The following is a 16,648-nucleotide window of genomic DNA, read 5'->3' on the forward strand; positions in this document are numbered from 1 at the left end:
CTATTGAGGGAAGTGACCCCTGTAAACATCACCCTAAAGCCAGGGGCATTACTACCCAGTGTCAAGCAATACACATTGTCGAGAGAGGTGGAGGAAGGGATCCATGAGACAATAAGTGCACTCCTTCAACAAGGGATAATTGTCCCCTCACATTCCCTATGCAATACGGCCGTGTACCCCATCAAAAAAGCGACATGGGGGTCATGGCGTATGATATAGGACCTCCGGTTTCTAATAAAACACATTAAACGTACGTTTTCAGTATTTGCCTGGTCATTTGACCGCCCCCTATCAGAGGCAACACTTCCACAACCACCAGCCTACCTTGCTAGAGGAATATCAGGCTAACAACACATCATATTATCAAAAGAGGCCCTTTGTAAAAACTGATTGGTTTGAAGGGTTTATATTTTTCTAACATAATGAGGCAGTTTGATGACTTAAAAAAGATGTCAGCTACATGGCATTACCATGCCTTCGCCTTTTCTCTTTTTGAAGTCAGGTAAGTAGCAAGAAAAACTGAAAGTTACTTTTTAATTGTGCAAATTCCCTGCTAGGTAAGGTTAGCAAAACACGCAGAAACGATGGAGAACGACTGGAGTAAGCAGAGCAAATGTTCAAGGAAGCAAAGGGAGATCTGTATTTTAATTACCTTAAGAAAAGAAGAAACTCATGGAAGTGACAATGTTATCCAACAGTTTTACAGTGGCCTCAAATCAGTGGAGGAGGAATTGGAAATATAGCTACTCTATTTAACCGGCTTGTACTGCACTTTGCTCGGAACAGTTTGGGTGAAAACTGGAGCAAAAAAGAAGAAATATACAAAAGCTGAAAATAACAAAGGGGCTGCCTTTGAAATTGGAGATTGCACATGCTCAGAGATATAGGCAATGCTTGGTGCATGAGATAGAGATTGATCGGCAGTGTAATGCAGTCTTATTAAGAGTTTCTAAAAGCCACCTCCACCCACACTCATGATAAACTATGAATCTATTCTCTTTCAAGACAATTACGAAGGTAATCTTTATAGGGCGACATATCTGAATGTTCACAGCGGAAGACAGACACATAAAAAAGAAATGATGGCATACATGGATTTGCATTTTAAAATATTGCTTTTTAGCATCCAGTACCTTCCTTTTTTCTCTCAGTTTAGCGGCTTCTTTGGGATGATTAAAGCGAAACATATTGGTTCTTCCAAGAAGTATTACAGCACCTGTGAGAAACACGCAAGGAATGCTTTACTATCAGTGCAGGTACAACAAAACAAAAAGAAGGCAGTTAGACCACAAATTGCATCGGAAAACCACCACACTCTACAAAAAGCAGTGCCCTGGTCAGAAAACTGCTCATCTGATTTTTTTTGTTTTTACCTTTCATTGTTTTTACCAAGACATGTTACAACTCCTCACTCTGCTGCACAAAGCTACATTGAGAATTTAGGAGAATAGATCGTTTTTTTATTTTAATTAAACACGATAGTCTGACATTACAAAGCAGCGCTTACTGAGTTTACTGAAAACATAAGCAAACGTGTATCAAGCATCTAAGGGCAACTGTAACACAAACTATGATTGTAAAACATTGAAGTACTTACCAGTGGGGCTAACTTGAACACCAACAGGCAATACAATCTGAACTAGACCCAAAAACGCCTCCCAGGGGGGGCTTCCATCTTTCCCAGGGCCTCCCATGGAGCAATGTCAGCTGTTACAACGTATCTAAACTAATCACAGCAGGGTACTTTCTGCAATGAGAGGCAAAGGCTGATGGTACATTGTATCAATAGTAAACTTGATGTCAGGAGCTGCAAATGTGCATACAGACCCCGACATGAGGTTCATAGAAACAGCCCTGGCTGGTGCATGGATGATGGAGTAATAGCTGAAGACAAAGATGATGGAAGTGGTTGGCATTGCGTCAGTTACGTAGAGGGAGGTCTGTTTATGGGCAATACTGATGCCATTGTGTTGGTCTTTCTGAGCAGATCATCAGAGGGTGCAGATGAGGGAGTCTGGAGAAGGAGACTTTAGCCTTCAGTGTCCTTGCACAAGTACAGGCAATGAGCCCTTGCAGGCCGGTCACTTGTGGGGGTACCAGTGGATGCTGGATGTGTTCTTGTTTGCTCCACCATGCACCCTTGTGGCCAGTCTGCGCTCCTAGCCCCTACGAAATCTGTTCACCTATAAGATACCTGTGCTTCAGTCGAATAAGAGCTGTGCTTTCTGACCTGCATAAATGCACATCCTCCAGTCCCAAATAGTTAGATATGGCTCTTGGGTGGATGCCATGCCCAGAGTTATAGTACATCCCTTCAACTCCCCCAAGCTGGTAGGTGATTATTAGAGAGGCTGGGAGGATAACTCAGGGGTAACGCCCTTGCCTTGGGGACAAGCCAATGCTGTGCTACATGGGTTCGATCCCTGTCTGGCCTAGAAGCTGGAGTATTATAGCATTAAGAGTGATATAAATAAACAATAATGAAACAAAGAGAGAGACACTGCACTGTCCTTAAGAAAGGTGATGGGAGGCGCAGACACCTCTGGATGAACAGAAACCTTACTGGCTGGAGAACCTCCCCGTGCCCATGTACCTTTGCTAGAATGGCATAATAGATGGTTATTGGCCCCATATTGCCCCCGAGCATAGCTAACTAATGTATTATCATTTGAACTTCTGATTGGATTACTCTGTGTACTGCAAGGGCATTGGGCCGACAGGTTGGCATGAACACAGGCGTTTGCAAGCAGGCAACATAAGGGATCGAACGAGGCTAAAGGAGACACCAATACAAAATATTGTGAGAGGGCAGGCACACGGTGAAGGAACTAAATGTGTCCCACGGTTGATATCAGAGTCTTTCACAATATATACGCATACAACTTTGCTTGCTGTGTCCTGCTGCACTTTGTTATTGCCTTTCAAAAATAGGAGTAGAAAGTAACTGCTTCTGCAAAGGATCGGATGTAGGCCACCATGGCCTTTGTAGTTCTTGAATCCATCAGAGATGGGGTAATGGTTTTGCGGAGTAAGGGGAAACCGGCAAGACTGTATCCATCGAAGGGATTAGAGGTAAGAGGTAAGACCCACAGTTCCCCTATGAGTGAAAGGGAATTGAACAGTCCACAGCTAGGCTGCACACATTGAAAGGCATTAGGTAACCTGTCGGACACCTATACACAACTATAGAGAGCAGTTTATTTCAATTCTGTAGTGCAATGATACAATTCTGAAATTTACTGTCACAAGAAGTACATGGTTAATGCTACTTTGCAATATTTAGATTATCTTTTCACCAGTCTTTCCTACTTTTTCTTTCTTCCGTTTTCTTCTATTTTTTCATCTTTGTATTTCCTCCTTTCTTTTTCACTCTCCTTTTCCAATTGTTTTCTTTTCCTTCCTTTGCATCTATATTGCTCGCCTTTCTTCTTTTTTCCTCCTTTCTGTCTTTCATTCAATGTTTCCTTAATTTCTTTTCTTCTTCCAATCGTTTTTTTCTTTAATATGTCTTTATTTCCATCTTTATTTCCATCATTCATTTGTTTTTTCCTTTGTTCCATCTTTTATTCCTTCTTTTCTTTTCCCTCCAACATCTTCCATATGTCCTTCCTTCTGTCAATCATTCCATCTTTCTGGTCTTCTAGTTCATGTTATTCTTTACTTTCTTCTTTCCATCTTTTATTCTTACATTACTTGTTTTTTCTTTCTTTCGTTCAATCATTTGTTCCTTCTTTGCATGTTTTTATATCGCTCTTTGTTTCAACCCATCCACAAACTAGTTTTCTTGATTTCTGCCTCCTCCCTCGCATCTATCCATCTTTTACTTTCTTTTTTCACACTTTCTTTAATTGCATTTGTTCATTTCTTTTGTCTCTTTAGTTTATCTCCCTTTCTATTTTTTTTCTCCTTTCCATTGATAAGCAACAATAGCTTTACCATATTCAACTTTCTTCTAGTTGTAATCATCAGTGCACCATGCGTGGCAGTGCGACAAATGGCAGCCACCAGGAGCCAACTGCAGGACTAACCTTCATGCCAATTGAAAATCTTTTTACAAGGCTGTTCAGATTATTCAAGGTGAGTGATGGGTGAGAGGGCATAGCTAATATCGCTAACGAGATTTATAAATTGTAACTGAGAAAAGCTGTTGTGAGTGGGGTGCAAGCCGTCTGAAAGCAGCTCTCCACCGGCCACATGTGACAGCCATTTTCAAGCGTGTTCTCGTGGTGAACACAAATATGCTCTTATGAAGCATACAGGTAACTAATATGATGGCTTTGAGCACATAGTACATTTAGTTTTGCCAGCGCCTATTCACCAGCTCACGGGACTGCCGGCAGCTATTTGTGGACATAGAAGTCTAGGCACGAGTGATCAATTGCCAGATTGTCTTCATTTCAGCAGAGTCTGCCCTGACGAAGGACCCCTAGTTCCGAAATGCATTGGCCCAATTGGCATTTGCTGATAATCTGTTGCTAGTAAATCGATCGCTCTATTCGTTTTTGAGAATTTGTGAAACTTTTTCAGGAATTCAATATAAATGTGTTATATAATGATGTGACAATTTAAGGGTTTTTATGGAGACCTCATCGAAGGATTTCTAGCCTCGGTCGTTTTTCCCCCCCATGTTCTTCAAGGTGCCACGGACAGTACTTCAATGTTTAAAAATAATATATTTCATGTCAATTGCACTTTAAAAATACACCTATATCCATGTAGTGTTACCCATTTTACCCAAGTAACAACATAGTGTTAGCAGTACATTCCAATCTTTAGGGAATGCCAGAATTAGCGTGCGAAACATCTCTTATCTGAAGACTTGCCCCTTAACACCCTGCGAATTCTAATTCTTCTGGTTGATAAGAGCATGGCCAAACACACCCATTTACTATGTATTAAAAAGTAATTATAGGACCATAATAGGACTATGTACTCAATAATTGTATATCCCTATTGGAGAGGGAACTTAAAGGAAATAAGTTTAGAGCAGGAATGGACTAGCAACCAAAAGAGGCCCTGGAAATAATTTCCAAAGTGGCCCCATTTTACACATTTCCAGCCAGCCAAACCCTTTTCCTATGACAACATTTGGAAATGCCACACATTAGAGGCCCATGGTGCAGAGCCCTACCAGGAAATCTCCAGTGTATCCTATAGGCCAGTGCACCCCTGGTTTAGAGTAAAATGCATTTGAAGTTGGCATTAAGAACATTGTTTAGGAGTTGTCCTAAGAAGATGGCTGTTGGCGGTAATACAATATAGCACCAGCTGTGGACTGAGTAAAACAAAACCTAAGACATTTGTGTGTGGAGAAAGGCAGAGCCCAGCAGGATTTGTGAACATTCGTCAGACACTCGATTCTACACCTTTTACCAGATTGAATTCTGAAAATCCTGCTGGATTGCTTTTGCTTAGTAGTGGGCGGGCTAAGAGGGGCTTGGGCTTTGACTGGCTGGAATAAAATACATTTCAGACATGTAGGGCATTTCCTGTTCAAGGTAGGTGCACAGAATGCCAGTGCGCTTCCTGGCACGTTCATGCTCTGCAGGCTCATAGTACAGAACGTTCACGCCTCTCTGATTGGGCAAAGTGACGACCCCGGTGTATAATCGGAGACCAGCATACAGCAACACCCTGCCCCATCCACCTTTTTCCATGTTTCCATAGAGCAGTGAGCTGGGTAGGTGAGCCACCTAAAGCAAGCGTACATAACCTTGCCATTTGCCAAGAACCATTTTAAAACAAGCATTCCCGGAGCCAACAATTCTGGTTAGTATAAAGGCAATAGTATAAAATCTCCAGTTCTCACACTATTTACCATATGCCAGGTATTATCATTATGTGATAGGTATTTTCTATGAGATACAAGGTAGTGCCATCACCAGCCGAGGTTTCACACCATTTTAAGGTTTCGGTATTGCCATTGCAAGGACTTATACTGCGGCCAAATATTGCCATCCTCATCCCAATATTAGAAATATTGGTAAACAAGTCCAAGGTATTTAAGTCTTTGTTAAGGATAAGGGTAGCAAGCATAGCAGTGCCAGGTTATACTTTGCTCAATTGGTATAAAAAGGATCAGCTATGCCCAGTTAGCACAGCTAGATTCCATTACGCCCAAATAGGACATCAATGCCATGTTCCACTGTACACACTTCGCTCGGTAATGCCCAGTTACAACAGCTGTGACAGATACCATTTTGTGAGCTCAGCTTTCCGTCTTTTGGAGTTTACTGGAGAAATCCGGAAAAACTCCACAGAGGGTGACTTTACTCTTCTGAGTAGAACTGAAAAATACAGTTTTCATTGTGCATTTACTTTAGTTACAAGAGAGTCCTGAGGCAGTGGTACTGATTGTCGGTCAGAGGAGCCTTCCGTTGGACCTGCTATGATTGTTTTGCCTGTTTAGGAGGAGGGATCCGGCCACCCAGTTTCTGCCAGTGAGTCGTCTGAAGGAGATGCAGTGGAAAAAGCAAGGGATGAAGCAACAACTACAGCTAAAGTTCATGTCTACTCTCAAAGCCCCCTCATCTTAAATTTCTTAACCCCCGTGTTTCCTCTTCTATTCCTTGTTTTCATCACTATTGTTAAGCTTTGGACAGCCCAGGTATTCAGCTACTAGAAAATTAAACTTCTTCATCCCCAAGTGTATGTGATTTTTTAGTTTGGACTAATAGGTGGCACTTTAGCGAAACTACTGGATTAGAGTACAGCTCGGGAGAAATGGCATATGAGGAGGGACACAAAGCTTGTAGGCCATGTTAATCCCTATGGCCATTCCCACCCAGTGCCTGACTCTCCCCGCCCAAAACACTACCTCATGGGAACTCTGAGCTTACCATCAAACTTTGCACTCAAAGTGCCTGCTAGTGTTTTCTCAAAGCAGTCTTCCGAGAGTTAATGACTTAATTGAAGTTGCAAATACGCTACTGGTGCAATAAAAATGTCTTAACCATGTCTGCCTTCAGCCTCTCGATGTATAAGTCCAGTTCAAAAAAGGATTGGCAAAGCCAACCGTTTTGGCTTGGGTATAAATATTAGCCATTTGTCAGGCACGGGTATTAGATGCCCAGCTATTCGCACCATTTTGCACATGCTACCATCAATGGCCAGTTAATACCACTACGGCAGTGCTCAGCAAGTGCCTTTCCCATGCCCACACACAAACCCAAACTGTTGTCGTTGCTAACGCTTGTTTTATTTGCACTGTACCCATTGCTTTTTCTCCTGTTTGCTCCTGCTCTCGTGCCAGCGAGTTCCCGGGGATTGGCATCTGGAAGATTTTGTTTTTTTTTTAACATGGTGACGAAATAGGCACCTGCGGAAGGGCCTTTTACATTTAAAAAACATAGTATTTAAATAGGTACTGTGAACCTCTTCCATCCTTTGTACGATCTTAGTGGCTTTTGTTACAGCTGCAGCACCATTTAGCATGCTGAGCTCCCTGAACGGAGACAGACGCACATGGCAAGTTGATCATTAAACCCAAATGCTTTTACCTTGAGGGGTAAGAGGGAACGAAAAAGCTTTGAGGATCTCTGTGTACCTTGTGACCAAAGGGTTTTGTTTCCTTCCATCGTGTTAACGGTTTTGCACAGTTCACCCTGCTCTTTTTCCCGCAAGCAGCACTGAAACAAGTATATACATTTACACATGTCCCAAGTCCTCTTGCTCTCCCCTTCATCTCGTGCACCCCTTAAAGCTGGGCAATTTTTTTTTTTTTTTTTTACTTTGGGAAGCCCAGAACATTTGGTACTTCTTTTTCGCCTTGTAAGCAAGATGACATGGAGCAAGGCAGGTTCGATCCCCGGTCCGCGCTTAGAAACCTCTGGGTATCAAGCGCGTTATAAATAACCAATCATATCACATTCCCATTGCTTTTAGTCTAGCATAAAAACTTGCCAATGGGGTCCTGATTTCTTTGCTCTCTCTGACTTGTAGTCTAAGATTTATAAAGGGGAAAAGCAAAACTACAGGTCTCGGTATACCAACAGAAACATGGGTTCGATAAGGATGTTTCTAGTGACAACGGGCATGCTATCATGTATATCAATTGTACCACATAACATTCACTTGTTCCCATTCTATTCACATTCTGTGCTCCGTCAACTTGAATGCTGTTATTGGGATCTTCATCCATTTTACAGCAAGGGCTTTACTGTTATCTGTGGGATAAGGAGTTTAGCTCCTGTTAGGCATGTGTGTCTGTACTACTTCTGCATTCACTTCACAATGCATTCACTTTCACCTCTTCATACTTTTACTTCTTTTGTCTTTCCCTTCTCTAGTATTCACTTTGTCATTACAGCAGGAAATCCCCTGCAACACTCATATTTTCTCGCCCATATTCTTCCTACTAGCCCCTTTTGTTGCTGCACTCTTCTGCCTGCCTCAGCGCCATGATACCTCCGGGTAAACGTGCGCTTTAGAAATCTATTTAACATAACATGTCCTCCAACCCTAAACTTATAGCTAAGTTTGGTGATTGAGATCTGAAGTTAGGTAAGGTTCTTGTTACCTCCTTTATTAAGTAACATGCATAAGGCTCTACTCCAGATTAATTCCAAACCTTCCAGCCATCACCTCTGCTTTGCTTCATCACCCCGAGTGGGAAAGTTATGCCCAAACGTAGGCCCTGTGTGTGCTGGGCCTGGAGAACCAAGCTACACCTCACTGATGATGCCCAATGAGCCCGAAACATGTCTGGGGTTACTTGTGGCCTCGTGCAGAAAGGATGTGACCTAGCAGTTTGGGCTGGACTGCCCTTTTAGGGGTGGGACCTGAGCCCAATTTGCATATGTTCTTTTCCCTTTCTCTAATGGCTTGACAGGCATAGAACAATGGTCTAGAAACTGTCCACCCCTGGTCTTCATTGTCAACATTTTATCCTGAACTCTCCTCCCAGGTTCTCCCTAAACATTCTACGTAACCATGGAGCAGGTGCACAAGCATAACTAGATAACGAGAGATACAACACATCTTTATTACTTACATAAGCTTATTGAACTTTTGAAGAGGGGGACCTAAACATTGCCCTCCTTGCACCTACTCGCTCACAGCCCGTTGACAGAGAAACTAGAGATGCACATTCCTTGTGACCCTCTCCTCCCTTCACTGATGATGTATCGCAGGTGTGAGAAGCAATTCACTCAGACAGTCATTCAGACCATATCCTGATTACATTACAGAAGAGATGAGACAAAACAGGGAGGGGTAAACAGAGGGAGGATAAAACAACGATGTTACTAGGCCTTGTGTCATTCAGATCGCGCAAGTGCAGTGAGAGAAGTGCCGGAGGTGGGGGAGGGAAAGTGCAGGTAAAACACTAAGTGCAGCCAGCGAGTGGCTCATAAGTGCAGAGAGAAGGGACTGTAGGGTTGCAGATACAGACCTTAAGTGCTGGGGGAGCCCAGAGGCAGTGCGAGGGCAGCTGGATATGCAGGAGCCTGGGCCTGAGTTCAGAGGGTAGCCAGGTGACCAGTGCATGGAGCAGTCGGGACATCAGCAGGGGCGAGGAAGAGCAAACGTGGAAGCGAAAAGAAAGGTCTTGAGTTGCTTCCGGAATCAGAGGTGGTTCTGCTCAGGTTTGAGAGAGGCAGGGAGGCTGTTCCAGTGGGAGGCTCGAGCCAAAGAGAGAGATCAGTCCCCAACTCTCTGCTTGGAAAAGCACCTGACCCTCAGAGAGTTGGAAGTGGATGAGCAGAGAGCTCGAGAAATTAGATGTTTAGGAAAAGAGAGTTGGACGTAGTGCAGTGCCAGGCCCTAGAAAGGCTTGTGGACAATGCAAAGGGTCTTGAACTTGAACCTTGCTGCCACAGGGAGCCAGTGAAGAGATTTCATGAAGCACATATGCATCCATGCACGAAACTACACAGACATTTTAGTTTATTTTGGATAGATAGAAATGATATGCTTATGACTCGCATAGTTCGAGGACTAACACACACATATATACTCCTTTTGCTGAGCACGAAACTGCAAGAGGCAGAAGAATAGACATGGACAGCTTGCTGGAGCTTAATGCAACTAACAGGGACAGCCATGCAAATAAAGATAGACGACATAGGTACATTGGAGTGAATAGAAGAAGCTTCGAGAACTCGAGACACAGAGAAAGCTGATAGACTGATCCAGCTGAAGCTGAAAGAGCAGGCTTCCAGGACAGTTGCCGTGCACCGATAGCCAAGAACACACGGGGAAGGAGCGTTTGCAGATAGGCAGAAACAATAGGGCACCTGCAAGAAGCTAAAGCAGAAAATCCTCATAATTACAGACAGAGGAGAGTCATTTCGTGGTCCTTACACATGTAATCTGAACATGGTGCACAATGCCTATTCATTAGAGCTAGGTACAGATTGCTGTTCCTGAATGCAGGAAGAAACAAATGGAGCACAGGTTCAAAGACAAATGTTCTGTCTCACTGGACAGATGATCGGGAAAGGTAACTTATTGGTAACACGCAGCACCTTCTGCGTTGTTCCCACTACATTGAGCATTGGACTAGGCCTGGTACCGCTCCAAGGCTGAGAAGACTGTCTGTCCAATCCCTATTCACATGCTCCGATGAGTTTATACAGAGTTGCATTGGCCAACTACCTTTCACTAACCTGCAACTTTGTATTTTATACTTTTTGAGGTGGTCTCAGGAGGCCACCAGTTATGGTTACCCAATAGGTGCACCAACACCTATAGAAAAGTTTACATAGCTTACCCTTAGTAACCTATCCTATTGCACATTAGGTTTGTGGGATGTAACTGCATTCTGTGACATCAGTAACAAACAAAACCAGCTGACAACCGCCTATACACAGAGTGAGCATTGAGAATGGTACGTTGTTCATGCTGCAATCACTGTCATTTTAATGTGTAATAAAGACAGTTGAACTTTGCTCAGTGGATGGGTTTTCTGTCTTTGGTGCAGAGGATTTCCAGGGCCCAGTTCCTCTTGCCTGTGCATCGGGAGGCTGCTAATAGTCCCCTTACCGCTTTTACAGGTGGTAGCGAGAGGATGGTGGCTAAGAGCCCTCGGCAATAAGACCACCTTTTCCTGTCGGGGGCCCGAAAAGCTGCGCCGCAACCTTCGAGAAACGGACCAAAAAACAGACCACGCATGGATATTGAAGAGGTTGTCAGGAGCCGCCTTGGAGAAATTCCTGCCCGCTCCCCATGGGAGGCCAAAGCAGACCGGACAGCAAAGTGGCAGATTAGAGGAAAAGGCGGTGTCCGAGAACTTCAGCTGATCAACGGAGTGTAAGTATACAATCAGCCATACCATAAAGATTGGGAAGGGAAAGTTGTTTGTTGATGGTTTTGCGTTATTGTGAAGGAAAGAGAAACAAAGAAAAGAGAAAGAAAACCTGTACTCTAGGCACTTGCATTGGTTTATGGATGAAAAATAAAGAAATTACCAAAAAGGTACATTTTAGGCAGAGAGCTTAGTTACGGAAGATGTACATGTGGACGTCCTGTGTCTAGGTGGTAGCATAGCTCCTTAGGTCATGGAAGGTGGTTTCTTAGTTTATCTCACAGAGAGGATATCCTATGCGACGGTATAGAAGAAGAACCACGTATATGTTGGAAATCCCTGGTTGAAGGGAGGAAGACGGTCATATATATGTGATGTTTTGAAGTATTGTGAGACCTTTTGGGGGTATATTTTGAAGTATCAATACCTTTACCTTAGATTTGTGAGTCACATATAGGGTTCATACATAGGACACAGAAAGCTGTGGTGGAAGTGAACACCTGTAATGGGACATAGACGTGGTGATAGTAGAGGACAAATAAAAGGAGGTGATGGTTTTTAACATGGCAAGATGATGCTCGAGTTGTTATAGAAGATTGTACCCTTTTGGGTGAGACTCGATGAGCACATGAAAGAATTGTAGATTGGCCTTTAAGGGCGCAGAATACATTGTGGGTGGTGCACGGAACACACTCCTGTTGATGGTGGTGAGCCAGAGAGGCTGTTGGAGGTTTTGTGACGATTTATTGTGGCTTTGAAAGAGCCGGTTGAAAATTGACGGTAATTGAGAAATGCATACATTTGTCAAAAAATGTAGATCTTGTGTCAAGTAAGTATTGACAGTCAGAAAGTGACATACCGCCATGGGGGATAAACCCCTTCAGAATTTGTATATGTCCCTCCTGCGATATCAAGACAAAATACGCAAGTATAGCGCAGTATGGACTTGCAAAACAGAGGGCAAAATGGAAAAGCCATGGCCCTGAGAGAGCAATTTTGCCAATTGTGTGCTGCAACTATGACCACATATTTACATGCCGCGTATAAAGGGAACAAATTGAGTAAGCGGTTAGCCATATTAGAGCTTTGGAAAATGTTTGAGGACAGGGAGGCGGACTAACCCCAGAAAGACTGGATGCTGAGCCAACGCGATGCTGGGGGCAAAGCACCCACGGCTGCTCCTCCTCAAACTGTAGACCCCACAACAGAAAGAAAGGAATTTTATCCCTTGAAGGAACTAAAAGCAGTGGCAGGGTATACCAATCCCGCTTATGCACCACCTGCCTACAACAGAGAGGACACGCTTAGCGGCACTAAGCAAGAGAACAGACACTATAAGCGATGAGCGCAAGGAGCACAGCGAACTGCAAGCAAAGTTGACGAAGGGTGATAGAGGGGCATCGGGAAACATGAGGATAGCGAAGTGGTTGTGTCTTCAAATGAATAATTAGGAGGACAAATATTGCTCAAATTAGACGTGAAAAACACAAGCGAGCGTACACGCGCAGATGAGGAAGCTCAGACGTAGAAGGAAGGAGGAAGATGATATAGAATGGGCAGAGATAATGGAGAAAGTGGAAAGAAGAGAGGGAAGTGTGAGGAACAAGCATGACAGAAGAGAAAAGTAGAAAGCAGAAAGCCTGCCCTTATCTAGCAATATGAAGGGGGTTATGACGTGAAAATACAATGAAGGAAATGGTTCTATTTAGCAGATTGTCTTACAATTCAGAGCCAAAATAAATACAATTCATTCAGACTTCAGTGGCTGCTGAGAGGATGACAGAAATAAAAGGGCATCTCAGTACATACTAACACCTCCGTGATCATTAATACTGACAATGGAATTGCCAGGAAAAGGATATGTGAAAAGAAAGTCCCACATCTTTGTGATTTCTACAGAGGCTTCAGAGAAGATCTCCATGACAGCCCTGCCCTTTAGGGGGTAGCTTGGAAGCTATTTCCAAATATGGGGGACAAAGGACTACCATTTGTTTCCAAAGACTATTTATGAATAAAAATGTAGAATTCACTGACCCCTTGGGAATAGAAATGGCAAAGAATCAGCGTTTACAAGGAAAGTATCCATGGTGCCAATGCAAATTTTTGTAGCACTCACCTGGCATCCACGGGGACGTCACTCAGCCTGTTCTGACCTTTTACGACCTCAATCCCTTCCCTGGAGTCTACTTGACTGGAGACTGGGCCTTGTTTTCTTGGAAAGTGTGCTCTCCGTCCTGCTTTCAGCGCAGGGGCGCGTTGATTGATGCAGGCTCGTTGTTACCTAGTTACTTTACTGGCAAGAGTCCGACAGGTAAGTATAATGAGTCTTTTGAACAGTTCTCTAACTTCGTTCCTTTCCTTCCTTAGATGATGGCCGGCGTCCGGGGATGGCGACGTGCTGTTGAGATGAGTAGCGCTGAAAGTGAGTGAGAGCGTGATGCAACCCTTTCGTATTTGTATTGAACTGAGTTCTTTTTCTGTGTCTTTCAGGTGCCGCGACGTTTTCAGCGTGGATGCCGGTTATGAAGAAGAAATGCAGTGAGTAAGCGCGGTATGCGGCGCCTCTAGATGTTTCCACATAACCTGGAGTGTCTTTTCCCTCTTGCAGATGGATGAGAAGTTCCAGAGACAGAGTTCCCCCAGAGCGGCTGGGATTCAGGTAAGCGTTTGAAGCTCGTATAGTCTTTAAAAATAAGCAAAGATTTGCTGAATGCTTACTAATGCCTTTTTTCTGTTCTTTTCCCTTTTTTCTTAGGAAGCGGCGTGCTGGGATGGGAATGACACCGCCGAAGATGCCCGCAGAAGAAGAAGAAGCAATGAATGATGGGCAGAAGCGCTGCAAGGTAAGGCTGTTCCTAACAGTGTTCTTGTTCTTGCAGGAGCTGCGCGCAGAAGAAAGATGCAGGCCTACTGTAAACCGATCCGAACACGGTGAGTGTCACGCTGCAGGTGCAGAAAACACAAAGCATGTTTCTCAGCCTGGGCGTGGCTTAAATAGTCTCTGGATATCCCAGGTGTCTCTAGGCTGAACCACACCCAAAAGACTAGACTGCACATGCAGTTCTGGCAACCGAAATATGTGGGGGCATCCATCTTGTCCCCATCAAAGCAGTACAAGTCCAATCCCCAATGTTATCCTATGGGAGTGAGTGAGTCTGGAGCCGCAGCGCCAAGTCTGACTCCAAGTGGGTCTTTGGAGGGATGGAGAGGCCCTGGAGGGCTATGTAGGTGATTGTGGCCTGGCTCCAGCTGGACATCTTGGAGGGCTGGGGATGTGAGGGGCAGGAATCATGACAATTTTCATATTTCCATCCCTTATGATGACCCACACATATGTATAAAGTTATGGAATTTTACGCCGAACATTTCACATTGAAAAGCGTGAAAAACTGGTAGAAGGGCAAAACAATGTCTCACAAAGTGGAGGATTGGACTGCTATGTGCTGCATACAATACGTAACCAGTTTATGTAATTTGTTTAGATGTTTCCACTGTATGAAGGTGCCATTTAGGGCAAAACTGGATTTTGGCTAAAGTAATTGTGGGAGGTTTTGGACATTGTAAAACTTACATCATAAATCTGACATAATTCCCTTGAAATCCAACCAGTTTAGAGCGAGACGGGACTAGCACCCCTGGCCAATCCAGTAGTTTAGATGCGTGCTTAGCTAAACCTGCCCAGCCATATACTTTGATGATGTTACTATCCATTATAAATAAGAGTCACTGACAAGACTCCACACACACACTCTTCCTGAAGTTCCTGCGCTGTGTTCCTGATCTGTTCCATCCAGACTCCAGACCCCACTACAAGGCCAAAGTATTGCTGACCCTACTCCAGAGCCCACTGTAAAACCCAAGCATTGCTGATCCTATTCCCTGCAAGGCCTCCATTCTGAAAACCCCTAACGTCCCATTAAAAAGGGGAAAGCTGTGGGATTCTTATGGGAAGCATCCTGAATCAGACTGGCTTGCTGCCCACTAACTGCTTGCCCACTAACTGCATCCAGCGGTACCTGTGCCATCCGGTGACCAGAACGGCCCATATGTTTTCTTTTGCCAGGCGCACAGCCGTGTGGTGACCAGAACATGTTGACGGTCCAGAAATCCCAAAACTAAAAGTGGACTGCGAGTACAATCCCTACCCCATAGAAACCCATAACCTATCTTGTCTTGCCTTTGTCCTTATCCCACTCTCTAAGCCATCCCACCCTTATACTGATAACTTGTTAAAACTGTTAGAATCATCTGTGCACCCTGCCTGTGACTTTCTAAAGTGCTAGTGCCATCTCTTTTCAATTTTGTCTTTGTAATCCTAAGCCATTAGTCCTATTTCGAGTGATCGGACTGGTTTCTGCCAGGGTTTGGCACTGGGGTGACAGGGTTAAATTCGCAAATCAACCTTGGATCTTACTGTGTCCATCTTTGGTGGTCTAGTCTGAATACTCTAGATAAGAGTAAAACTGTTCTTGTCACAACTGATTTCCTTTCCTATTTCACAGCTTCATTTTGCTCAAAGCGCACCTTGTTATATCTTGCAAAACTCATCCAGTTTCATAGCTAGAGACCTATCTTCAACTCTAGAATGTCCCTGTGATATATATCTATCCCCCAACCCAAAATTCCAAATCAGAGTATTTCACCTGTTTTTATTAAAAACCTTTTGGGTATTTTAAAGCGGGAATTGAAAAGAAATGTAACTTTTACACGCGTCATTTGGCTGCAATCTGTTCTTAAATCTCCACTCATTTTCGAATTGTATGCCTTTTGCTGATCCATTGCCTTGGGACTGCCAGTAATAGAAATACATGCTATTATGATAAAACATATGTATATTATAATTTAACCACACATTAATTTGATTGCTATTTTAGGCCTTTGTTAAGGGTTTAAAGTCCGTTTTTGCCTCTTATTCTGTGAGGGAAGTTTGGATTTTTATTCTGTCTTCTGCCTATTATTCCTGATTACCTGCTGTGTCTTTCTATCCATTCAGAATTGAGGGTTGAGGGAACATTGCAGAGGGAAATCCTAACTTGGGTGCTATCTTTCCTAAATCAAAAAGTGCTCGTATTCAATTGTTCTGCGTATATGTTCTAGGAGAAGGGTAACCAAGTGTCTTGATTCCATTTGCTTTGTAATTATCATCCCATTGGTATTTGCTGCCCCATATTAAAAATGTTATGATTTCTTTTGAATTTTAAAATAAATATATATTGCATTTCACCAACCAGCCTTGTTTATGGTCCATTGTGACCCATGGTATTTGAAAAAGGGTGTGTGTTACGAGTTGTGTACCATCTGAAATTGAATTTACATAAAATAAGGAGAAAAGCATCTCAGTTGTGCGCTTCATACTAGGCCGAGACCAAAGTGTCTGTCGCCTGATTGAAATCCTTAAACTTG

The 16,648-nt window shown here is 43.5% G+C and overlaps 1 protein-coding gene across 6 annotated transcripts in view; it reads right to left on the reverse strand.

The window, feature by feature from the left end:
- KIF16B (kinesin family member 16B) overlaps positions 1-16,648 on the reverse strand; it is a 3,050,718-nt gene that overhangs the window by 1,459,905 nt on the left and 1,574,165 nt on the right. For all 6 annotated transcript variants that reach the window (XM_069608346.1, XM_069608345.1, XM_069608343.1 and 3 more), the window contains one exon: positions 1,134-1,216. In XM_069608346.1, the coding sequence (XP_069464447.1) occupies positions 1,134-1,216 (83 nt within the window). The remainder of the gene's footprint in view (positions 1-1,133; positions 1,217-16,648) is intronic.

Source organism: Ambystoma mexicanum, chromosome 4q (genome assembly GCF_040938575.1).
Source record: "Ambystoma mexicanum isolate Mex_15411 chromosome 4q, UKY_AmexF1_1, whole genome shotgun sequence".
Taxonomy (NCBI): Eukaryota; Metazoa; Chordata; class Amphibia; order Caudata; family Ambystomatidae; genus Ambystoma; species Ambystoma mexicanum.